General features: G+C 38.9%; 1 protein-coding gene across 1 annotated transcript in view; it reads right to left on the reverse strand.

The window, feature by feature from the left end:
* Nucleotides 1-27,374, reverse strand: part of CLVS1 (clavesin 1) — a 51,402-nt gene that overhangs the window by 13,672 nt on the left and 10,356 nt on the right. The window contains exons 2-4 of the mRNA XM_072411144.1: nucleotides 26,139-26,668; nucleotides 12,404-12,578; nucleotides 77-187 (exon numbers count right to left, since the gene is read on the reverse strand). Of these exons, the coding sequence (XP_072267245.1) occupies nucleotides 77-187; nucleotides 12,404-12,578; nucleotides 26,139-26,527 (675 nt within the window). The 5' untranslated portion in view covers nucleotides 26,528-26,668. The remainder of the gene's footprint in view (nucleotides 1-76; nucleotides 188-12,403; nucleotides 12,579-26,138; nucleotides 26,669-27,374) is intronic.

Genomic DNA, 27,374 nt, shown 5'->3' on the forward strand with positions numbered 1-27,374 from the left:
AAAATCAGGTTAACTAGAGTCTATAGGGAAATACGGGCAACCTACTAAGCCGTCCATACATGTTCACAAGCCTTACCCTTTTCCGTGTCTTGTCTTTAAGGAATGGTTTAATTATTGTATACAAAGCATGGATGTACCAAGGCTGATTGACAAAATGAACACCTCCGAAACGGGCTGGAAAACTGTCCTAGAAAAGAAAAGAGAAATTCGGAAGCTCATTATTGGACATAATAGCTCTGCCAGCTGGTCAGAATGGCAATTTATTATACATGTGGCATGGCAAAAACACTACTTGTTTACTACTGAAATCATAAGCACTACAGCCAACCTATAGAGAAAACTGTTGTAATTTGGTACCTCCAAGTGGTTAATATACAATACAAACTAATTTTTCCCATATTTTTCTTCTTCGTTTTTAGCTGCATTCATCTTGTAATCAATATTAAATTAAATGGTTATAAAATCATCAATAGCTCATTTGAAGGTGTTTATTAAGATTTGTGACATTTGTCTAACCCAATTTTTAACACATTTTTCACAATTACATGTTCATGGTTAGCTTCACTGAATAATTAGCTTATTTACACTAGAGCCAAACAGGGTTGTTACCTTTTCTGGAAAACTTGCCAGCCTTATGGCCCTATTACCTACTAATAACACTGACAATTTTTCAGCACTCTTCAATGTTCATGGGAACATATTTAACCCTCCGTTTGGGCAAACATGGGAATACCTCAACCAAAAACAAAATGGGCTCCTTGAGAGATGACAGAAGGAAGCTTGCATCTCTTTTGGGATTCTTGCATTTGTAGGGACCAGCCTGGGACAGGTGTAGAAGCTACAGAATACAGCCCCATTCCTAACAGTAAAGTGAGGCCCGTAGCCGTATAATATTTGGCGCAGGGCCTACATGACAGGGTGTGAGGCGCCAGCACAGGATACAAAAGGGTTAAGTGTTCTAAGTAGTGTAGGGAGGGGCAATGTTAGCCCTAGAGTTGAGGAAGAGGTGATCAGGAAGAGGGGGATTTAAAAAGGGCGAAGTCGGAAGTGGGATGCCCTCTTTTAGAAAGAAAGCGTTTACCACCCACCCTCCCTGGATTTAGGTAAGTGTTTTTGGTGTATTTTAAAGGTGGAGGTTGGGGTCTTGGAAGGCAGGGATCCTTGGCATAGAAAAATGGTGATTTGTGGCAAGAGGGATCCTCAGTAGTAGGGTCCCCTTTATAGTGATCTGATGGTTATGGCTCCTGAGGCGGTGCTGAGCGGCTAGGGGCTAAGATGGTGTGTTTGGAGTTAAATTCTGGAGGAGTACGGATTATGCCTTCCGAAACCTGCAGCCTGGTTGTTGAGGTTTAAAACAGGAATGTTGCAATGTTAATATAAAGGGGGTTCATTTTGGTTTATGGTTAATACACCTAATAATATTTATATTTTTATGGTTATTTATATATTTGTTTAAATAAACGGCTGCTTGCCAGCCAATTTAAATGCAATTTGGTGTGCGTGTATGGGTTGGTTGGTAAGCAGGTTTGGGGGAGTGGGGAGGTAGACATTTTGTATTTCAATATTTTTATTAAGGTTTTTCTCATAACAAAACAGTATAAAACAAAGCAATAACAACAGTATCAGGACATAGAGTATGGTCATTTTGGATGTATACATATATTTAACTCCATGTTCAATGCTAGCATTACCCCGACCAAGTTGTCCACTACATCCCGGTACAATATAGGAAAAAGACATCATAATAAAAAACACCCACATATCCGGGGAAATACAACAAACATTAGGAAATTGGGAATGAGCATTGCAGCATTGTATCTCGTATCTTAACCATACCACCAAACAAACAACAAACATACATAAAGAAAGAAGAGATAAAGGGAATAAGGAAAGGAAAGAACAGAGTAGACACTACCGGGGGGGGGGGGAGGGAAGGTAGAGGAAGTTCGAAAGACCAACATAATCAAAGTACCGTGTTCAAAGGTAATTTCCCTTAGATCGATGACTATGAACTATTAAAAGAAATCCACGGTTCCTTATATATCTTCAAATTTGTCTAAAGAGTTCTTTAGGGTATGGGTAAGTCTATCGTTCACCATGATCCAGTTCAGTTTGGTAACAATGGGGTCCAGGGATATCACGGGTGACTTCCATGCTTTAGCCAACGCAATTCTGCCCGCCAATAATATCAGTCTAATCAGTTTCTTTGTGTGTTTCGGTAAAGTTACCACAAGTTTGTTAAGCAGGGCGGCTTCCACAGTGCTAATAATCTCTTGCTGTACGATTCTTGAGATCAATCTAAATACTTCGTCCCAAAATGTCCTAGCAATCGGACAAGACCACCAAATATGCACCATGGAACCCCTGGACCCACAGCCTCGGAAACATAAAGGAGAGACTGAAGGGAACATTTTTGCTAATCTGGCCGGTGTGAGATACCATCTAAGCGCCACTTTACAGTTAGCTTCCACAACCGCAGAGTTCAGAGAGACCTTGGAAAGGGCGTGTATCATGTCCGACCACTCTTCCAATTCCCATGTGGTACCCAAATCGCACTCCCAGTCTGTTTACTGTCCTGGGCGACTAAAGCTGAGTAAATAACAGTAATTTGCCCTTTGGTGGAGGCTATTGAAGAGCATGTGCTTTCGAACGGTGAAGAGTGCATGGGTCTTGGGGCCTCTCTGATTATCTTGCTGATGAACGAATTCAATTTTCTATAACGGAAATATTCCGTTGAGGGGATTTCAAATTGAGTGGACAAGTGGTCCCATGTAAGCACTGCCCGAACGTCTATCAAGTCTTTCACCCGCCTAAAGCATTTAGAGATCCAACAATTAAATTTCGCTGGACTTAGTCCTGGCGGAAAGTCCGGATTATTCCAGTGCGGGGTCAACAGTTTATGATAGGAAGAAAGCTTGGGGTGATGACTAAATTTATCCCATAACTGAATGGAATGAGACAGAGCCGGGCATTTTACATAGCCTCTTGTATTTTTTCTGCGCCACATAAGGAAATCTATAGATCCCAAGAAACCATCCTGGTCTCAACCCATTGGGGTCTAGCGCCCTGCAAGGTACTTAAGGAGATTTGTGCCACTTCCGCTGCTACATAGTAGTATTTCAGATGCGGGGCTCCCAACCCCCCCATGCGTTTAGGGGCAAGCAAGGTGTCTTTACTAATTCTGGCTTTCTTCCCCGCCCATATAAACTGGCCTTCTTCCCCGCCCAAATAAACTGCAATCTAGGGAGTAGGTTCATTTTAATGGCCGCGATCTGCCCTAGCCACGACGGGAGGGACAAAGACCACCTCCGGATATCGGCATAGACTTTTTTAACCAAGGGTACATAGTTACATCTGTAGAGGCTATTGTATGCGGGGGTCAACTGAATACCCAGGTATTGGATGGAATCCTTATGCCAGATGAAATCAAATTTCTCCCAGATCACTGACAGCGTCCTAGTGGGAAGATTTATATTGAGAGCCTGAGACTTAGTTTTATTAACCCTCAGACCTGAGCACAATGCAAATTTGTCCAGGAGTTTCATTAGGTTAGGTAAGGTCTTGATTAGGGAGGTGATGAACATTAAGATATCGTCAGCAAAGAGTGCACATTTGTGTTCAGCCCGACCACAACTAATACCCTGGGAGGCAGACATTTTGGGGTTATTGGGAAGGTGGAAGGGCTGACCGGTTCCGAACTACCCTGGTCAAGAGAGGTCCCAAGTACAATTGACATTTACATGGAGATACAAAGAATAATAGTACCTCCAAGGTAGAGTGAGCTTTACCATAAACTCCAAGTCCTGAATCCCTGTGGGATCCTATCCTTGAGGTTCTAGCTTCTACTTTGGCCTAGCCAGGCCTTCAGAGTTGACGACAGGGATATCTCACTCTATCAGTATGCCTTCACTGTAGGAGGCCACCCCAGTTCTCCACACACACCTGAAAGTCACCCAAAAAGCAATCAAAATAGCCCATAGGCCACAAAAATAGTGCATCAGGTCAGTAATTGGCTGCTACCAGAGGCACCACCTATACAGAACAGATAACCAACCATCATTGGCATATGGGGTACCAAGTTCTAGAACTAGAAATCCTGAACTTAACCCTTTAATACTTTAGGTGACTCTTATCACACTAAGGGAACACTGCATAAAGATGCATAAAATCAGTACAAAATCTAGTTTTTGTCATAAAAGCAGTGCAACATTTTTACTAGCATCAAATCCACATCTGTAAAAGCATTCTAGAGGGGGTCATTTTGTATATGGATCTATATGGACTCATTGCAAAAAAATTTTGGGGGGGATTTAAAACCCTTTTCTTTTCCTCCCCTTTCTGTCTTGATTGCTGTGACGGATCTGCAAAGCTAAAGGTAAGTGAGTTTTTTTTTCAGTTTACTTTACTTACCGGTAGTTTACTGCTTTAAGATGCAGAGTGTTCAGTGGAGTTTGCTTTAAAGGCAATCCTCATAAAGTGACATTGCAATGTAAAAATACTGGAAAGGAGCCCAAAAGCAGCAATGTCACTTATGGTGGATACATTTACTCTTATTATCACAAACAAGTACAGAACCCAGAAGTTAGAACAGACAGACTTTTAGATTCTTAGGATTCTCACACAGATATTTAGTTTGTGAAGTCATTTAATACAGCACTATTACCTTTTTCCCCAGAAATAAAAAAAAAATTGCCTCTTTTATCTGGGCATTGTTAACAAAAAGAAATGGGAAATTCTTAATAATTCACTCATTTTAAGGCTGCATTATGATCTAAAGAATGTGCATACAATGGAGCAGACATCCCAGTGGCTCCTGAAATGCTCATTTTTCTCACCCACGTAATCCCTCTAGACTTTGGTAAAACTAACTGCATGGATCTGTTTAGAACACAATGAATTCCTGCATACAAACAACTGCGGACATTAATTCCCACTGAATAAGCAGAGACGCTAAGAAGAAATAAGAGGTAATTAAATATTAACATATTATTTGCTTTAGTCAGTTTAGTCTGCTTTAGTCAGATATTTGGCCATGAGTGAATAAAGCTGCTGAAGTAATTAGTTCATCGTTACACTAAGCTATTATATTTCTACTGCAGTGCTGGACCAAGGTCACCAATGGTCCAGAAATTATGATGGGTGCGCTCAGCATAAAATTGCAGAATGCTATATAGTTATCTGTAAGTCCTTGGAAAAAATAGGCTGCTGTCCTAATACGGAACTTAAACGAGACAAAATGTATCTGGTGAGTATAGTCCTACAATCCTGATTAAATCTACAAATAAAGCAACTTACTGCAGATAATTGTCACCTGGGACAAATAATTGTGGTCGAAAATATTGCATATGTACAGTGGTCCCACGATTTTATTATTTGGATCCATGCTGGCGGATCTAATGAATAAGGAGGACTGCTATACTTTCTATGGAGGAGGACACAGTTGGGTGCTGCTTGCTCCCCCCCATTGAAGATAATAGTGCTGTATGTACAAAACTTGTTCATTCTACTGTAACTGTAAATGATCCTATTCACTTCACTACAATCCACTGGTTTAATAAGAATATCTGGCATTAAATATTTTTTTTTGAACGCTAGTGATAACACAGCATAGCCATAGCCTAACCTTAAAAGATCTTAAAAGGGTAAGCACACGTTTGGATAAAAAATGTATACCCAGAAATGTGAAGAAAAGACAATTGCCTGGAATGTTCTACATTTATGTAGAGCAGTGTTTCTCAATCTTTCTAACATGTGGAACCCCTGGTACATTAGTTTGGCAGTTAGTGGGAAGAATGTCACTCAGTCGCTCCGTCGCTCTCCCCCTCCCCTCTCCATAGAGCATGAACGGTGCTGTATGTACAGCATCGTTCATGCATCGTGCAGTCTTTTCTCGTTGGAAAGGATCGTGAAAGATCCTTTCCAACGAAAAAAATTGCAGGTGTGTACGCAGCTTTACAGATGGCTACAAAAGATCATTGGTGTCAGTTAATCTGACCTTAGAGGCAAACATTGCTCATCGCTCAAGGAACCCCCTAGAAACCTCTGGAAGAACAATGGTTGTAAAACACTGATATAGAGTGTTGATTTAATGTAAGTGCTCTCAGTTCCTTTTAAAATCCAGCACTTGGCCGATTGGCCATTGCTCTTAATAAAGACACCTGAAAATCAGTTGTAAGAACTACTGCCACACCAACATATATTATGTTCCATCATCATTGTGGAGGCAAAACTATAGTTCTACTTTTGTGCTGTGTAGATCATGGTGATGGTGGTGGTGTGTGTGGGATGGGGGGATGTGTATATCACTGACACTTGTAGGGCATGTTTTCAGTTTTGTGAGGAGTAAAATCAATCATTTTGTTAAATTCCCTCCAATCTGTATATAAGTTTACTAATCAAATCTATTCAAATAAATGTAAATCCTAAATTTAGGGCATTTTTTTTTACTATAGCACTGTGCTCTATGAATAATTTTCTCTAAATGTTTTTCCATCACATTTACTTGCTATAGCATTACCTTACAACCAGCTACATAATACTGGACCATACCCATACCTGTGAGTTGGAAGCAGCTCAGCCATGGGAGCAGAGGATGACAAGCGAAAGTGCATGTGGCAGGTAAAAAAAGCAGGTAGAACATTCTGACGTTCTATCCACCTGCAAAACCTTAAAATGTTTCCTCCATAGCATAAACTAAATGCATGCATTTTTAAATCTTTAAAAATCAACTACTGTAGTGTTTATATTAACTTTACCATTAATGTTATTTACAAAGGTCATATACAAGATATGTAATAACCAAAGCACTTCTTAATGCCTGTACATGGTTTATATAAATTATTCATGTTTTGGTCCTGTTTATTCATAGTTATATATTTCATGCATCTATGTACATGCATCTCTATTTTCAGTACACCTTGTATACTGTTCTTAACATAACATACCTCTGTAATTATAATCAAGTTTCCTACTTGGCCCACAAATGGGTTAATATGACTTTCTGAGCACCAAGTGACAAGATTAAGAACCAATTTGGCCCTACAACTAGTGAGTATTGATTCTTGTATCTCCAGGGACTGCTAATACATCTGGAAAATGATCGCTCTGACAGGCAGATAACTGTTATCATCTTCTGAATGAATTTACCAACATGTCTGCTAATCTTTCTATTCTTAGCAGACAATTGTGGTCTTTTTATGTCAAAATCTGCAATATCAAATCAACTGATGTAAGATAAGATAATTGTCACCTGAAATGAAAGATCATGATCACCTCGGGCAATGTACAATGGTACATCAACATCGCTTAGCGATCTGCCATGGTGGCATTACTAAACAACTGACTGGGGAGGACAACTGTCATTTTTTATGGGGAAAGATGCAGCAGGGTGCGTCCTATTCATCCTCTCCTCCTTCTCTCCATAGAACTATACAGAGCTGTGTATATAAACCTAATTCTAAAGTCACTAGAAATGATCACAAAAGATTATCTTCTAGCATTTTGTGTCTGACATTTTTTCAGGAGATCTAATATATCAACCTTTATTGATTAATATTTTGCCATACATCATCTTTATCTGGCTACATATTTATTATTTTTTGGACTCTATCCTTCATTTGGCTTAGCCCTCATATCATCCACACTCACCTACTTTGCTAAAGGGTGTGTTTTCCTTGAAAACAATATATAAACATAGTTTAGGGTATATAGCCATTGCTTCCCCCTTGGTGGGCCTGGAACTTTGACAGTCCCCCTACTCACCCTGTGTATGCTCCGGACACTTGTGCATATTCCCAACAATTGTTGAACATGTCCCAACCAACACCCTTTCAAAAAGGAGAACTGGGCCCAATAGCTCAGTATAAACAACTTTTAAGCTTAAAGTAAGCTCATAAGTGTAATACAAAGGCAACCAACCTTATTTTTAAAGTGGCTTATCTGCTATGCTAAATTTCTGGCATCAACAGTTTGAGAGGCATTGACCTATAACAAGTATGCTAAATGGGAAAATCTGAGAAAAGTCTAAAGTTCTTAAATGCATTCAAGGTCAATGACTTAATGAACTAAAGCTGGAGGGTCAGCATTTCCCATTTCAGAAAGGGAAGTCAGTGATAACAGTCTCCATATTTCAATCATGACAGGTTGCCTCCAGTATTTGGTTTTGGTCTTCTATTGACTACATTATGTAGTGTGGGATCACATTTGATTTTGCTGCCCCCAGCCATCCAGGTGGTTTAATTTCCTAAAAATGAAAAGCTGTGGTTATGTCCACAAGTGATTCTTAGTCTCCATGGTTGAAATCCAGAAAATAAATGGAGCATGGCAAGGACAATAAAGTTCTCCGCTCTACGCCACCAGCCCAACATGTTTCTTTACTAGTACCCTCCCAGGGGGCTAATGCACTCTTGCCTCCTAGCCTAGACCTTTACACTGTTCCTCTACATTGAGAATATGTATGTACATGACCTATATACAGTCTATTGGTAGAAAGCAGTGTCAGCACGCTTGTTGTTTCATGCTTTCATGTCTAACATGCTCTGTTAATGCCCTTTAGTAGTGTATACTATATATAAAGAAATTGAACCTCAAGCCGTCTAAATTCATCTGTAGTATGAACAGGTCTAGTTGTTCGGCTAATAATTTATTAATTGCTTTTATTGATTTCTTTGTCTGAATCAATTATCCTTTTTAAAAAGCAATAAACGCTATAGTACACTCATTTATATTTAATGGACTTTTTATGTCATGTTTGTTAATAAATAGACAAATTCCTGACTAATATATAGTCTGAAGAGTCAGACCATCTAAAGTATTGTGTCTCTTTTCAATCAGGGCTCTCTAGAACCCAAGGGTTCCTCCAGAGAATATTCTTTGAACTGTGGGTGGTTGACCTCCCATTGGCTGGTGGCTGCTGAGTTTCTGAGCCAATGCCAATTTGAGAGCCAGCAACATGACACCAGAGATCATTTCATCTGTCTTTAGGGTGGCATTCAGGCCACCTTTCCAAGGGGCACATTCCTTTAGATCCCCACTTATGTAGTTGTCATTTCTAACACTGACACCCAATCCATTGATGTTAGCAGGGGTTCTTCAAGACATTTAAATAATTTAAAAGGTTCTTCTGGCATTAAAATGAGAAAAAAACATTATACAGGTTAATCTAAACAAAATAGGACTACTGTGTTGCTCACTGCCCTGTTTTACTAAAAATATAGCTGTACCTGAAGATCTGCAGTGATCTGCAGTGCAAGGATCTCCTGCTTTTGTTTATTCATTATATAGAGCTATCATTTTTGAAACTTTATATATATAATGAGGTAAAAGAACACACATTTGTAAAGTAAGATGCACCCCTTCACCTAATTACTTCTTGTCTCTACACTAGTACCTCTCATGGCTCCTTTTACATGTATGTGAAATTAACTGCATTTTTGTAGGCAGAAAATCCCCAAAACATAATCTGCATCCTTGCACCAGTATTTAACTGGACACTGCAATGTATTGCAGTAAAAGTGTGTATGACCGCAATGTGAGACCTAGTACTGTATTAAAGTGCTACAATTCATGTGCCAAATCACAATGCGTGCAACTAAGTAGAGAATCAATTGAGTGAAACTACTGCAATAAAAAGAATCTAGAATGCAGTAAAGAAAATCGTTGTGTGTAAAATGTCAGCATTGTTCTAGCAATGAGGCATCTGATTAACAGCATGTAACTCTATAACTGTGTAATGTGGCTTTTATAGCCTCTAGAAAACAATCACTTTCCGAGCAAGATACTCTGTGCTATCATTTGAAACAAGGCCCAGCAAAGGCAGGCCAGCTTTCTATGCTGCAGTTTAGAAATTGCGAGGCTTTTTTTGTTTTTTATTTCTTCTAAATATGGCTTCTAAATGTTACACAAAGGCACCCTTATGTACCTGCCACTAGCCAATGCTGCACAAAACAAAGTCAGAGCAGTCACATGACTATTACTAGCATTAACATTTATTAATAAACCATGTAAATAAATATTTAAGTCTAAAATGATTTTATTTGCTATGTTTTATCACTTCACACTAGATTTATTATCAGTTCAGAAATCAGCATTGGAAGAGTTAAGTGTGCAAACAAGCATGTTTAACTACTTACTGAACCACTACGGCATACCAAGCACCAATACTAAAGTTACTGTTGGTAAGTGGACTGCTAAAGTGTTCTATATACATCATACCATCATATTCCAAACACAAGGACGCATTAAGATGGCAGATACTGCTAAGAAGTACACTTTTTACATCCCAAAATTCCTATCCCTCAGCTTGGATGATTGGCCCACAGCTTTTTCTGTAAATTTACACAAAGTGTAAGGTCAAACTATTGGCATCCCCTGCTTTAGGAGTTTTATTGTCCATGAGTTGGGGATGCCAGTAAAATGTCTACTAATTTATAGAAAAACAATGCTAAGGATCAGTAATAAAATTTGATATTTAAGAGTTAAAACAAAAAAAAATCCAACAAACAAAAAGTCACCAGCTAGTAAATGATTTTGGCAAAAGACATATGCATAATCTCTTCTGCCAAAAATGTTTTCCCGTCAGATACGGGTGTTATATGATCTGTGTATGTCCAATACTGAACGAGAATGCTGGTAGACCTGGAAGAGAGTTGTGAAGATGGTGACAACAGCTTCCATAATCAGCAAGTCTTCCATATATGCTTGCCAATTATGACAAAAGCTCTCCCACATCAAATGGGGTTTGTTTGATTTAATTGCTGATTCTTTTTTTTTTTTTTGTGCTAATAGTTAAATGCTCAGTGCTTTGATGGGCACATCCACTTCCTCTGGGTCCAAGCAGTACTGGCACACAAGTATTTATTAGTGATTTAGAAAACCAATCTTAGCTTTCTAGATCAACTTCAAATGGTTTTATGACCATTTTTACCTCTGTGATTATTTTCTTTCCAAAACCCACTTCTCTGCCCCTTATTTGATTAATTTGCATACTTTTACATCTCCTAATTTTTTCCCTTTTTGTACAGATTATCTTTATAGATCTTTTAACACACTGGTAAACATCTGTGTCTCAGTACTGCATAGACCAAGAAGAATTGGATAGACCCACAGTAGCTTGTCCTGAAAATGTAAATGTTTGTGCAATGAAAAAAGTTATCATACACAAAAATTTGTTTCTGAAATAATTGAAATGTAACTGGTTTGCCAGGAAATTATTGTGTTTCTTTTTTTTTTTTAACTTGATTTGTTTACATTCATTAATTACCATGGTTGAGCATTATAGCAGTGAGTTGACAATCGTTTAATCTGTCTATGGTGGTGGACAGGTGCCTGACAGCTAACAACTCCCTGAGGAAACATTGATCAGGACTACTACTGATCTTCTTCAAAACAAAAGGCAACAGTAGCATCTGCCTGCACCACTTGACAGCAACAGATCAATTTCAAATTTCAAGAAGTATTTTACACAATTGTTGGAAACAATATAGATCATTGTAACAGTGATCTGTTGATGGATCAAAAGGCAGGACACGGCTGGGCCAGCTCTATCCTGCTCAAAGACAGCAACTAGAGCTCAGAGATTAACCAAAGACTTCAGAGATCATGTAGCTGTGATTTCATACACATAAATCAAAATGTGGTAGTATTGCATTTTATTAGGCTACAAAGAGCTATTAGGCTATGTACACATGATGATTCTCATCCGATAATTGACTCAAGCTGGTATAGGACGAGAATCTGGTATATGTACAGTGCTCACTTGTCATGGATCTGTCATAGAAGGGAAAGGGAAAGAGCGTGGTGCCACTCTGTCATTCTCCTCCTTCCCTCTCCAGAGAGCAGAACAGCATTATATGTACAGTGCCTATTCATGCATCATTCAGTCTTTTGTCGTTGGAAAGGATTGTGAAAGAACCTTTCTAACGACAATTATTGAATGTGTGTACGCCACCTTTTAGAGAGCTCTGTTGCAGTATAGGACGTTTAGAAGCTGATTGACTCAAGTCCTGGATTGACCCCAGCCATCCCTGATGCCAGAACTTCTAATAGTGGCACCAGCCTTCTATTGGGTCCACTGTCCTGTGTCACTTGGGTAAAATTAAATTTTTGTTTCTATATTAAAATTATTTTGGATGTAAAATTTTACAATTTTGTTAACACTAATAAAGAATTATGTGTATTTCTATCACCTTGTTATTACAAATTTTGTTTGCTGTGTTTTAACAGATGCTTTGCATTGTGATCCTAGAAACACCAAACGAGGATTATGCTCCAAATCTCCAAACTGCACTTAGGAAACATTATTCCAGCTGCAAATATGATTTTAGTAGCAATTGAAAACACATGCAATTTCTTTCTTTAAGGCAAATGTATATAAGATACAAAAAATACATTTTAGTCTCCATACCTGCAAGCCTTCGATGGCGAGCCTGAGGATTGAAGGGGTGAGTTTGGAGGCTTGTTTAAAGGAAAAATTACTCCAGTCTATGATTAGAATAAATCCATTGATCTGAAGCTCAGGATCTTCAATAAGAACTTCTAGTGAGAGGAGAATGGCACGTAAGATGTCCACAAAGGAGTTCCTTGAACAAATTAATTGTACCTGAATTAAGATATGTCCTTTGTACAAATAGATTGAAATCATTTCAGACATTTAAAAAAAAACAAAAAAACCTTTACATCAGAATGTGACGCTGCAAGCTTTGAAGGAAATGTCCTATTTGTTTTAGTTCGTATATTGTTTCTTTAAAATATATAAACATTAAGTATTAGGGTAAGGTATATAAAAATATGGTATATAATAAATAAATAAGGTATATAAAAATATGTCTTTCTGGAATTCTGGTGAAATGAACAAACATTATAAACTTATCCTTGAAAATGGTTACAAAGGATTGCCCAATGTATGGATGCTCTAAATCTTACAGAACAAGAGCTGGTGGAGATCCTCCATGATTCTATGAACACCCCATGGGAAGAACTACCACTACCAGTGAAACACTAATGTAGTCTACATATATCACAGTCTTAAATAAGTCAACTCCCAACTATGATGACATGTATTTAGGTTTACCAATCAAAAATATATAGCAGGAAGTATCAGTCACACATTGCTTTCTTTCAATTAAGTTTTCTGATTTGAGTTTTCCACTTCCTCAGGAATGGAGACGAGAACAAGAATGCCCCATATGTGTCACATCAGTGACAGATGTCTTGAATATATTTCATACTCACATCTTTAGTTACAAAGATTATTCTCTGAAGTTGGTTGTGTCTCAATAAATTAGACAATTCTATAAACAGAAAGAAAAAAGCAAGGAACTATCTTCATGAACACATACTTTGGGTGCAGTAAAACAGGTTTTATTACTCTCATACATATTAGGTACTTCTTCAAATATTTACTACTTTCAATACTTATGTAATTTCATTCTGTAATAGGCAGCTACTGAGAAGCATGCTTAATTGCAATCCCACCACTATTTAGTAATCTCCCAACCTATATTTTGACCAGAGACAAACACTGCAAGCTTTGATAAAGCGGAAATGCTCTAACCCCATAAAATGTGTTGGCTGCTCTGGTTGAATCCCAGTGAACTATTTATAAGGAATAAACTGTTTTTTTCTGGTTCCGGTCTGACGGGCGCAAGACCTCTCTTTATATGTGAGATGCCTGCTCAATGCAAAAGGCACTGCATTACCCACAATTTATTAAATTTCTCTTGAGAACTTGAGAAGACTTGAGAAGATCAGCTATCATGGGAGAGCCTGACTGATCCAGCAAACCTGCAATGGATCTGGTTCAGGATTGAAAACATTTGCCAACAGTACATGTTTTTTTAAGAAATCTATTACAGGTTTGCTGGATCACCCAGGTTCTCCCATAATAGTCTATCTTTACAGATTTGGACAGCTTTAAAAATCAGGCGTGTTCACATCACTCTGTGAAAGGTGATCCATCCTGGCACAGCTGGAGCAAACAAACATGATAAATCCTTGCTGGAATCTATTAGTTTCAGTAGTAGTCTGTAAGGGGCCCAATACACAGACAACATTAGACAAAGCTTACAATCAGCTATATCTCCCTTTCTTTGGCAGCACTAATGACCAGGTCAGAAGAATTACTTTATTATCTTGATCTTTGTTGCCATTGATGTCTCTCACAGCACATCTGTTCATCACTGTCTATTCTTTACTACTAAATCCAGGGTTGGGTGGTATGACCCTAGGCATGGCTAACAATGGATTTTACTCTAGCACTCACAACCAAAGTACAGCCAGGAACTGTATAATCACACACAGTACAGTATATGTTCAATTTCTTATCGTTATATAATATTATGTTAAAACAAATCTAAAGCTTTTTGTTTAACATGCATATTCTGACTTTTAGGACAGTAATAAAAATCTCTAGCTTGTCATAAGGCAAGCTTCAGTACATCAGTCATTCACAGCTCAATCTCTTATGCATGCTGTCAAATAAAGTGACACATTTCATTTTATGTCATGTTTTGGCAATCAGTCAAGTTGAGGGTAATGGCTGTCTTTGAAGAAATGTGGCAATGAAAGTGGCATTGAGAAATTATATTCTAGTGTTCCTTCTACCCACAATATTGGGGATGGGAATTAAAAAAAAAAGTCTAAGTATATGTGTTTTAAAAGCAGATAGAAATGCAATAATTCCCCCATGTGTAACCAAGAGGGAGCAGACCAATTTATTTATGCCAAGCTCCTGATAACTGTAATATTAACAACCATTCTTTAGTATTCATAATCTGTAATTTTATAATGAGACCAGCATCCATTCCCCAACAAAATACTGCGTGTTTAAGCCGTGTTCGCATCTGCAAATCCAAACTTTATCACTGCAGAAGCCCTCTGGGGGTTTGAATATCTAATAGATTTCAACTCAGATCGCTGGATCTACAAGCAGATCAAATGATTTGTTCATTGCCACTTACTGGGCTTTGAAGTTGCAACAGTATGATAAAACTGACATTTTAGACAAAAAACCATTCAGCTCATCTCATTTTCAATGCCTCAATGTTCCAAGCTGCAATACCTTAACAGTAAGTGAAAGATGAACTGTTGGCAAAGCCATAGACAAATGAAAACTCCTTATGTGGGAAAGGTGGTCAGGAATTGGACTTAAACAAACCATAATGGAAAGGGTTGGACCTATTTATTTAACATTTCTGGTGGGTATATATATTGATGTCCATAATGATGTCTGAAGCAAAACTTACATTCAGATAAACAATATCATGGGAAGCCAAAAAATGGCAGATTGACAATGTTGTGGGACATCTGTACTAGGTGTTCATTAACTATTTTCTAAGTGACAAAATGTAGCAGCTGTGCAGAACCTTAGGTCTTTGGGTTCTTTAGGTCATTGATGTCCCAGTTAGTCAATATAAGAACTTCACTAATACTTTTAGGTTGTACTCAATTCTAATGAAGGATACCTTCTATACCTAATTGGTCCATATACTCATTATCAGCAACCACCATGATTCCAAAGAACAGCATGGTATAGTTAAATACATATCCACCAATAGTAACACACGAAGTATAAACATGGCAAATCCCATGGCTACCTTGTTAAGCACTTGATGATGCATCATGATGATTTATATCTGTTTGATAAGTTCAAAAATCACCTACTGATCCCACCAGAGTAAGTTCTATAAGGCCATGTGCAGCCCTTATAAGGACTGAGAGAGCGTATTGTGTAGATATAGAGGAAAGAGGTTTAGGACTCAGAGTTTTTGTGCAAAAAGTCAAGTGTGTATTTTGTGGTTAATTCATACAACAGTGGTACAAAGTAATTTTTTTTCACCATATATCAATTTGCCTGTTACCGTCATAGGGTTTGGATATTTTTCCTAGACATAATTTTCCTAAACATCATACGATATCTTGTTGAAAACAAAAAGATGACCTGTATTGGTCACACAATTCCCGAAGCGTTTCGCCAATTATAGGCTCTATAAATCTCTATAAATCTCTTTTCTTAGTGGATTAGATCAGATAGTGATATTGATATACATGACCAGGGTAGCTCGGACCTTCTAGCCCATCCTTTATAAACACCATTGTCATAACTACCGCCTACTTCCAACTTCCAACATCTCCACCTTGGCCCCTAGCTGTCCAGCACTGCCTTCAGGAGCCATAATCATCCGTTCACCATAAAGGGGGAGACCCTACCAAAGGGGATCCCCCCTGCCAAAATCCACAACTTTTCCAATACACTGAATCCCTGCCTTCCAAGACCCCAACCGCTAAAACGATCCCAACTCTCAACTCTACCTAAACATAAGAGGGAGGGTGGGTGGGAAACTTTTTCTATCCAAAAGAGGGCCTCTCACTATCATCCAGCCCTTTTAACATCTCCCATTCCTAATCTCCTCCTACCCCACGTTGTATACTAGCCCAGCCCCCTCTAGCAACACTAACTTTTTCTTAACCCCTTAAAAGCTCTGGGCTAGGCCTAGCACCCGGTCATGTAGGCCCTGCGCCTATTTCTTACGGCTACGGGCCTCTCTTGATCTTACATTTTGAATACCATGGATAGGGGTTTAGATTAAGGTAATAGGAACCTCATCAGGTAGGCATTTGGTTGCTCTCCCAAAAGGTGTAATTGTCCGGAGGAAGCAGAAAATATATAGATGTCTATTGTAGCCAGTTGATACAGCCAGAAGGGCTAATAATGTTTGAGGTCAAATGGTAAATCCGTGCAGCCAGGGGGGCTGTTTGTATTCAGGACTTATGGTGAATCCATGCAGCCAAATGGACCCCTATCCATGGTATTCAAAATGTAAGATCACATAAAACAATATCACAATCTGATTGAATCGACTAAAAAAAAGAGATTTTTTCTTGTGGACTTGAACATATCTAATCGCATGCAGCTTGAATACTGCTTCTACTACTCCCTTACCTAGACCGCAGTTCAACTAAATAAATCATACAATCTCTGCAACCACATACCCCTGAGGAAGCCTATAATTAGTGAAACGCGTCGGGAATTGTGTGACCACTACAGGTCCTCTTTTTGTTTTCAACAATATATTGTATGATGTTTAGGAAAAGTATGTCTAGGAAAAATATCCAAACCCTGTGACGCTAACAGTCAATTGGATATATGGTGAAAAAAATTACTTTGTACCACTGTTGTATGTATTACCTACAAAATACACACTTGAGTTTTTGTACAAAAGCTCTGAGCCTTAAACCTCTTTCTTTCCTCTATATCTACACAATACGTTCTAAAACAATTAATAAAGAGGTGGCTCTACAAAACTTACTCTAAGCAAAGATAAGAGCCAACACCCACCAACAAGTTACACCACATAAGGACTGGTAAGCATTATTATATACATTTCTTTTGTTGGGTTTAAATCCCTGGTGCTCATGACACACGCTGGCTGTCCCGGGCTAGGCTCACCTTCTTTTGGGCACCAGAGGACTGGACAAGAGCAGCTGTAGGGTACTGGGTGCTGAAATATGCTCTTAACTCCAACTTTTTATTTGGTCTGTTTTGTGGCCTTGTGGCACCCTGCAAATATTGAAGAAAAACTGTATATTTTCAGGTGTTGAGGTGCATATGATAGGCTATTTAACTTGGCACAATGCACCTTAATGCATTAAAAAGCACTGCTATTGTACAAGGTTTATAAAATATGTGTCCATGTAGATAGATAGTAAGATTGTGATGAAGTATGGAATCCCTAAAAAAACAGATTTTAGGATGTTCGCTTTCCTTTTACTGGTAATACATGAGATTATTCTGTAAATGTGTACACATGATTATGCAAAGTCAATGAGAAATAAATAGCTAATGAAAGGAGTGCAGACATGAGGGAATGTAAGAGAATACAGGGAAGAAAATATGTGTTTCTGAAGCACAATTCATAGGTTTTGAATAGACCGATATTCATCAAGCCACACTAGAGGTTGAGATGTAATATGAGGTTGCCATAGAGATCTCTGTGCATATTGGCTTTAAGGTGTTCACACACTCCGCAGATAGCATTATCATTGCTCAAGGCCTAATTCTTGATGTGAGGGATACAAGGTCACCTCTGAAATAATTACCTGTCTAATGGGACACTGAATTATTAATGCTATTCTTTGTTTTACCATTTAGTTTTTACAATGATATTAAATAAAGGCAATCTTATGAAAATGTTAAAAAGGCAAATGGAAAAAAATGAATAATACCTTATGACAAAAGATTGTATCTTTGCTTTTTACTCCTAAAAAAATCAGCCCTGAGGCCAACATCCAGCAGAGGAGATGGTGAAAAGCAAATACTCTGATACAGATAAGATTTATGGTAGGAGATTAAAGCCTCATAGAGATGTCCAATAGATGTCTGAGGATTGTAGCTGGAAACAGTCCTTTGTGATTATTTACAGTGACAGATGAATGGACGAATGCTGCACACACAGAGCCATTCTCTTCACTGGAGAGGTGAGGGTGAGGATGAGTGCACGGCACCCCACTGTGCTCATCCACCATGGTAGATTGATGAATGGCGTCTAAGGACCCTTGTACACATGTCTGATTTTTGAAGTAGACAAGCCCAACTATTCATATTGGGTGCCTATTGTGTGACACGCAAATGTAGCTGTAGTAAGGACTTATTTCTCTCTGTTTGTTTGGCATTTACAGCAACAAGAGCAAATGGCTGAAATAGCTTTCGCATTAGGCGTCCAGCAATTATTTTTTGATACAGAGATTCACTGGAACTTCCCAATGTAGAAGTTGGCACAGAAAAATAGGTGATGGAAAGTACGCCAATGGAGAAACCTGGGACAAGTATCTAACAAGAGTTATCAGCTCATTATGGAGAGATACCTTTGATTTCCCCTGTGCTGGAAGAGCCTAGGAGGTCAAAGTCTAGGTCTGTGGGACTTAAGCTGCGTACACACGGCAAATTTTTCTCGCCCGATAATCGGTATCGGCCAATTATCGGGCGAAAATCTGCCGTGTGTACAGTCGGTCGTCGTCCATCGTCCGACGACCGTCCTGGCGGATCCATGGACGATGGACGACGACCGATCCTAATGAAAGGGAAGGGGAGAGCGCGCAGCAGGGTGCCGCTCCGTCGCTCTCCCCCTCCCCTCTCCATAGAGCATGAATGGTGCTGTATGTACAGCATCGTTCATGCATCATGCAGTCTTTTCTCGTTGGAAAGGATCGTGAAAGATCCTTTCCAACGAGAAAAATTGCAGGTGTGTACGCAGCTTAAGACCTCCAATGAATGGATTATCAAGGTTCTTCCATGATAGTTTATCTTCTCCATTCCTGTAGAGCTTTAATAATTGAGGCCCAATGACTGAGCTTTCTTGACCTTAAAGTATAACTATTTTTTTTATTTTTTTTTTTATTTTTTTAGTAATTTGTTTTTAGTTATGATAGTGTTTTTGAATTTCTATTTGATTATTTTTTTTCATTGTCTTGTTCACCAATTTCCCCAGACAGGGCTGTTTCATGGCATAACTGCATACTGCAAGGGCGCTCCTAAGCTTGAAGGTGCCATATTGCTTCACTGCAGACATTTAAATAAACCTGGGTTGTCTAACTGGAGGCATGTGGCAAAGCATTAAGTTAAGCTGTCTTTAATACATCCTGACCGTCCTGCTGAAAATGCCTGCCCTCCTCTCTGCACACTTCTGTGGTATAGAGAAGAAAAGGCAATGTCGGGACTGAGCGGTGACATCAAAATCACTGCAGGGACTGACATTGTTCTCCCACTAACACTGCAGCTACATGAGATGGGGGTACATAACTGGCCCATAAGGGGAGGAGGTGACAAGGGGTGTCTTGCTTCGGGTGTTGAAATATCCAGGAAACGGCCCTATCAACAGAAATAAAAATAAATATATATCTAAGCCAAAGTTTTAGTTGTCACCAGAATAGTCACCAGAATTTTAGTTGTCACCAGGATAGTCACCAGAATAGTGAAAGTTTTTACTTTGGGACAGCTTACAGCCACTGTCTAAAAGGGAGATGACACTCACATTGTAAAGATATCCTCCACAAGACAGGAAGTAAAAGAAGATTTCCCCATGGGGCACTAATGGCAAACACAAAATAAAAAAGGTTTAATACTTCCCTACTCTGTTTAAAATGAATAAGAAACTCTAGGCATTAGGTGATTGGCTCAGGGGTTAGCACTCTAGCCTTTGCAGCGCTAGGTCCCAAGTTCGATTCCCAGCCAGGACATTATCTGCATGGGGTTTGCAGGTTCTTCCCGTGTCTGCGTGGGTTTTCTCTGGGTACTCCGGTTTCCTCCCACATCCCAAAAAGATGCAGTGAGGTTAATTGGCTTCTCCTTAAAAATTGACCTTAGACTACAATATTGACATATGACTATGGTAGGGACATTAGATTGTGAGCTCCTTTGAGGGACAGTTAATGACACGACTATGGACTTTGTACAGTGCTGCATAATATGATGGCACTATATAAATACTGTGTAATAATAATAAAAAATACCTTAGGATGCTTAAATATTCATTCATACACTTACAGTCTTGTGAGGAACTTAACTACATATATATGAATATATATATTTATATATATACACTCACATATACAATACAGCCTGTATCGATCAAATGTTCGTTCATCGCGCATGCTCAGAACATGCACGATCACTGAACAACTGTACACACGATAGATGGTCAACGATTATCGTCCAATCTGATCCGCCGGTCCGGTTGTTCAATTCCAACGACTAATCTCGTTCATCAGCATCGTTGGTTACTTTTTTTACAAACGATTTTTGGCCAATCGGTCGTTCGTCGTTCATTTCCAACGATAAAAATTGGACGTGTGTACGCAGCTTTAGGCTGGGTCTACACGAACGGGTTTAAAAACGCATGTAAACATTCCTTCTGCGTTTATGCACTTTTACTAGCGTTTTAAAGCTTGCCTTTAAACTGCTGGAAAATGTCTATATCGCGTTTTCCCGTGTTTTTCCCATGTTTGCGGTTGAAGCACTTATAAACGCGGGAAAATGCCCCCATTGAAATCAATGGATGTGCTTACCCACGTTTAAACAATGTTAACCCTGCGTTTTAATTTTTAAAAAGTTGCAAGAGCGTTATATTTAACGCTCAAAAACACGCCTTAAGGAAACACTCTGGTGTAGATTAGCTTATAGGAATGCATGGGAATTTCAAACATAGGCTTCTAGAGCCTCAGGTTATACTTTGGGGGAAAATGTCCGTGTAGACCAGGCATGGGCGAACTACGGCCCGCGAGCTGTATACAGCCTAATACGGATGTTTCTAAGGCCCTTTGGGTGGCTTGCAGCTCTGGCCGGTGCCACCCTGAGCAGGGTCAGGAGAGGGACCCTGCTGGGGGAAGCCCGCTGGCCAGAGCCTCAAAACACGTCCCCTGATACCAAGCCTGTGATGGGAGAGTGGGTGGGTTGTGTGCAGTGACACAGCCCACCCACTCTGCCATTGCAGGCTTTGAGCGGGTTGTGTCACTGTCACGTTCAGTGGCGTCATGATGGCATAACCCCTCCCACTCTCCCATCAGCCCGGCCCCTCTGTCAAATATTATTTTAGATTGTGGTCCCTGACTAAAAAAAGTTTGCCTACCTCTAGTGTAGACTAAGCCTTACTGAGCTGAATTCTTGAATTGTGTCCCACTGGCTCCCCATGGGAGGGATTTACTAACAGAGGCTGTGTTGCCAATCCAGAAAGCAGTGGGCAGGGCAATGCCAATAGCCACACCCCTGCAACATTTGTTCATTCCACTATATGTAAGCAAAAATAGAATAGGAAAAAAGAATAAATACCACAGTATTGCATGTTGCTGCTTTAGATAGATTTACCTAGCAGCATTAAAATGTATTTATGGGACTTTACAGGGGGACTAAGAGAAAACTATAAATGCAAATGCACTTATAACAAAGCCTTGCAACACATTTGTTTCATGGAAGATCATAGCTCTATTATAGATAAGCCAGTAAACAAGAGTTTGTGTACTCAACGTCTGTTACCTAAATTCTCTAAATAGCATTATTTATTCCCAGCAATCCAGATCTGACAGGGCCATCTACCTATGCTCTACCCTTCCTATATCTCTAAGAGCCAAAATAAATCCTACTTATCTAAACAGGTGTTTGTTGATCTTCCCCTTTTATCTTGAAATAATACTGCTACCGAATAATGAGTCTTTTTGGTTTTTTCATGTCTTGTAATTGATTTGTGCAGAAACGTCCCTGCTATGAAAACACACATTGATCCTTGTTGAAGCTGACACAAAATTTGCAGCATTTATATTAAACTTCCTTCATTGACTGTGAAATCACTTACACAATCTGACTGATCAGCTGCACCGATCAATAAAAATATCACATTAAGGGTAACAATTTCAAAGTCTGTCATCTTAGAGAATCCAGGCTTGTTTGCAGAAAAGCAGAGCTGTATGTGTGATCTTTTAAAGAACTCTAATTATGTGTCAGGGACATGAATTCCTTGGGCTAAACAGTATGCATATTTCATTAAGATAGATATACTTAGACTGTAAGCTAAATTGCTATGGTAACCCAATCTAGTAAAAAAATCAAAACATCATCATCCCCCCCTCAAATTCCAAATCCCCCCCTGACATATATCTAACTGTTAACAACACTGTTATTCGGCCCTCCCCTCAGGCACGTTGTCTACTCTCTCCTCTACAATCTATTATGAATGCTGCAGCCAGACTCATCCATCCTTCCCACTGCTCCTCTTCTGCTGCATCTCTTTGCAGATCTCTACTCTGGCTTCCATTTCACCTTAGAATCAAATTTAAGCTCCTGTGCTTTGCCTTCAAATCCCTCCACAGTTTCTTTCCGGCTTACATTTCTGACCTGGTAAAAAAGTACTCCCCCAGCCGCTCTCTCCGCTCCTCCAATGACCTATTAATGACTTCCTCACTCATGACCTCATCACACGCAGGGATATAAGACTTCTCTAGAGCTGCCTCAATTCTTTGGAATGGTCTTCCTCTTCCTATTTGGCTTGCTCCTGCTTTCTGCTCATTTAAAAAAGCACTTAAAACCCATTTTTTCAAACTTGCCTACCCATCTTCTGCTGTCTTTTGAAACCATCACTACTTCCCACCACTACATATCTCCCATCCTATTGTGTGTAAATTCCCCCACCTACTAGATTGTAAGCTCTTTGGGACAGGGTCCTCCTCCTGTATCACTGTCTGTATTAGTCTGTCATTTGCAACCCCTGTTTAATGTACAGCGATGCTGTTATAAATATATATATATATATATATATATATAGGGCAGGGTCCTCTCCTCCTGTATCACTGTCTGTATTAGTCTGTCATTTGCAACCCCTATTTATTGTAAAGCACTGCGTAATATGTTGGCGCTATAAAAATACTGTTTATTATTATTATTAATAATAATAATAATAATAATAATAAAGGGAACATACTGAAACATTTTTGTAGTAAACTAAAGGAAAGCAAGACCTCAAATTTGTATTTCTGCCTGTAACCCAGATGGAGATTTTCCTAACTTGGTAAAGGATGCATCTCTAGCTCTGAATAAAAGTAAAAACCCAACAGAAGAACTAATTCTTCCTTACAAAAGAAAAAAAAATGTGTTTAGCCTGACATACATTTTTAGATTTTCTTTACAGTAGTACAACCTGACAGCCTCAGTCAGCTTTTTATTGCTTTCTTTATCCTTGTAGGGCAACGTCATTGCTTGTCCCAGGGACAGTTACCGAGGGGAATGAAAGAAAGGAGCAACTCAAATTTGTTCCTAGAACTAAGCTTGATTAGATGATGGTACATTAATCATATTACAACATATTACACTTGAGTACACAGTAATCTAATGACAAAAGAAAAATAGAGCTTTCTGTTTCTACTAATGACAAATATCTGGACAGCAGTAAGCATTCACCCGCAGAGGCTTCCTCAAAAACATCCTACAGTTCTACAGAGGCCATATATTGACCACATTAGATCCCATTAGTGTTCATCTTATAATGTCCACTCAAGGGCAGACTGGGCAGCTGAATATGAAAATGGTATCCAGTGTTTCCTAATACATTTTATAAAATAAAATCCAACAAAAATAACAACATAAGGCATGCAGTTTGCCAGCAATCATCCCACAACACTAAAATATTCAACAAAAGACCTTAAAATATAGGTAAAAACATCAGAACAAAAAAGCTTGCAGAATTCATGCAATGTCTAAACACAGTAGAGAATAGGCAGGCCAGGAATATCTATAAATATATTCTCAAATTAAAAACTAACGCTTAACAAAGCTTAGATCATTATATTTTAATTGCCAGATAATGTCCTTGCTACTTAACAGCCAAGGCTAACGTCTTTGTTATTACAAAGTTGGAGTAAGGTCACATAAGTACTTCCTTCTGCAGACATCAGAAAGGGTCAGCCGCCAACCCTAAACCAATCAGCAGTAGGTCAGCACTGGAACAAATATTGATTGACCTCCCTTGCTACACAATTATAGGTAAACGCAATCTGCGTCAAGAGAAGCGACATGTGATAAGGGACAGTAATCCCCCAAATAAATGTGTGCTGAGCCACTGCAACAGAGGAAGTGGGGTACTTTTTTGTAATTATTTAAAAAAAGTTTTTTTTTTGAGTATTAGTATATTTGGTATAGTTTTGTGTGTAACACATGAGAATTCCAAGCATGTGTTATGTTTTTCTTTCAGATCTGCTTATCCAAGGGGTTACAATATGTTAAAATGAAAAATGTCCCTCTGATGGCTTCCAAAGTTTATTGTTTTTTTTTGTGACATAATTGGGATCTGGAAGAAAGGGAAAATATCACATGTATATGAAAAAGTATGGTAGGATAATGCACAAATATACTACTGAGAGATGTTGGAACGGGATGCTGATCTTGGAGCTGATAGACTGCAAAAAGAACTGACTGGAAACAACGTATCAGCCATCCATGATGTAGGTAAACAGTCAGCCTATGGGCCTGTGTCAATGGGCCTGATGGGCAAATGCAGCATAAGTTCAAAATTAGAATCCAGAAGTGGCTCAGCCAATTACTGGATGTTGTTTAAAATGATTGTACAGATGTATGCTGATGTGTATCAATGAAGACTGTCCAGCAAACCGGAAGTTAGGGTGGAGAGATATTACATTCATAAATGTTATGTTACATTTTTGCACCAGATAAGCAATCATTGCAAATAACATCAAAACCTCCTATGAATGGAGCAGTCACAAGAATCATTCACATTCTGTGAGTTCAGTATTCAGTAGGAATGTGCTAACCTAACCCAGAACGTTTGGGTCACCATATATCAGCATTCAATTATGTCTGCCAGATGCATTATTAACAAGCAAAGTCACTAAGCAATACATACAGTAGCAATATACCAGTCATAGGGCCTGATTTATTAAAGCTCTCCAAGGCTGGAGAGGTTACACTTTCATCAGTGAAGCTGGGTGATCCAGCAAACCTGAATTGGATCTGGTCCAGGATTCAAAGAATTTGCTAACAAATAGCTAATGACTTTTAGGAAATCCATTCCATGTTTGCTGGATTACCCAGCTTCACTGCTGAAAATGTATCCTCTCCTGCCTTGGAGAGCTTTAACCCCCCTAGCGGTATTCCCAAATGTGACTCGGGGTGGATTTACCATGCAAAAAGCGGTAATCCCGAGTCACACTTGGGGTCGCTAAAAACATAAAAAAATCCACTTAGCTTGTTCCGTTGTTGTCCCCCGGTGTCCTGCAGGTCCTCGGTGAGAGGAGGTAACAGTGTGATGATCTTATCAGTGTGCTGCTCCAATCAAGCATAGGGCCATAGTTTTGAGCCAGGTTGTACCATTAACACCCAATCACGTGAAGAAAAAAATAGATTTTTCCTTGCACATGATTGTATGGTTAAAATCAGAGGAGTTTTATCTCTTTTATTAAGCTAAATAAATATCCCTTGCATGATGATAATTAATTTTGCTATGTGAACAGCAAATATAAATCAAATTTTGCTATGTCAACAGCATATAAAAAAAAAATCCCATTGTAACCCCATTTTTTAAATATCTCCTATCTGCCCTTTACATGTGAATTAGAAGAAAATATTTAAACACATCTACATTTACCTACTCTGGTCCCAGTTGGCTGCAAAAAGTAGAAGAATCTTCCGTCCATAATGGTCACGGGTGTCAAGCACACCTGGAAAGCCATCCATAAGGGCTCGTTTAATCCCTGGATCATCCGCTTTAAGGTTTTTGAACATGTCCAAGTTGAGTTGGCGATACTGGAAATACTGGGCGAGAAGTCGGAATGCTTCCATCTGGTTGAACTTTCTAGCTCTAAGAAACCTTAAGATGAAAGCATCATCTGTCCGTAGGAAACCAATATCAGGTCTTGTGATTATCATGTCTCTAACTTGTTGGATATCCTGATGTAAAGTGTCCGGATTCTCATTTAATTCCAATCGGGCTTTTTCTACAGTCTCTTGACTAAGTCCAGCTTGTAAGTGCGTCATCTTTATAATCTGTACAGTTCACCAGTCTCAATAACACAATTATTAGGGGAGATACAAATCCCATCCACCAAAGCTCCTCCAAAGTCACCTTTAAATTTCAGAACAGTGAGATCCTTTAAACCTTCCACACAATCTAGAACTCTGTAACAGAAAATAAACAGTTTAAAAAAGTTATTAAATTGATATAACATTACTGATAATGTAAAAAATATCATGCAATGTTCTTGTATCCCATAGCACCCAATCAGAATTTATTGTTCCCCGACGTGGCTTTAAAACATGGTAATATGATTGTTTTAGGTTACTGCACTTTGTACAGCATCACTAATTTTAGCAATATTGCAAAAAATAAACCTAAGAAGACTAATTAGTAATCGCATATGTCTCAGCACTGACTTTTAAAACTTCTTCAAATTCTTGGCATGGCAAATGCTAGAGTAGCTAACAGCGCCTCGTTTTATGTTTAAGATATAATGATCCATGATTTCAGTTTTCATTGGTAATGGATTAAAGGCCTCGGAACCATTTTGATATTAAAACTAAAACCTGCTTGTGGTTTTGCTTTAGAAAAGCTTTTCTAATGTTTTCCAAATCCCAACCAACAAGGGCAGTGACATGCCTTAAAAGTGCCATTCAAAAAAGAACAATAACACTTAAAAACTAAAATAGAGAATTGTTTGCAGTTTTGCTGCAGTGTTGTTGGCAAAGAATTTCCTGAACTTTATACCAAGTCCTCACCAACCCACAGGGTCAGTAATATACTAGTTGCCTGGCTGACATTCTCATCCAATTGCTGTATCTTTCTGTATCCCTGACCTGGAAGAGATGTTCGGATCAGTAAGAGGGA

This window comes from Pyxicephalus adspersus, chromosome 5 (assembly GCF_032062135.1).
Source record: "Pyxicephalus adspersus chromosome 5, UCB_Pads_2.0, whole genome shotgun sequence".
In the NCBI taxonomy this organism is placed as follows: domain Eukaryota; kingdom Metazoa; phylum Chordata; class Amphibia; order Anura; family Pyxicephalidae; genus Pyxicephalus; species Pyxicephalus adspersus.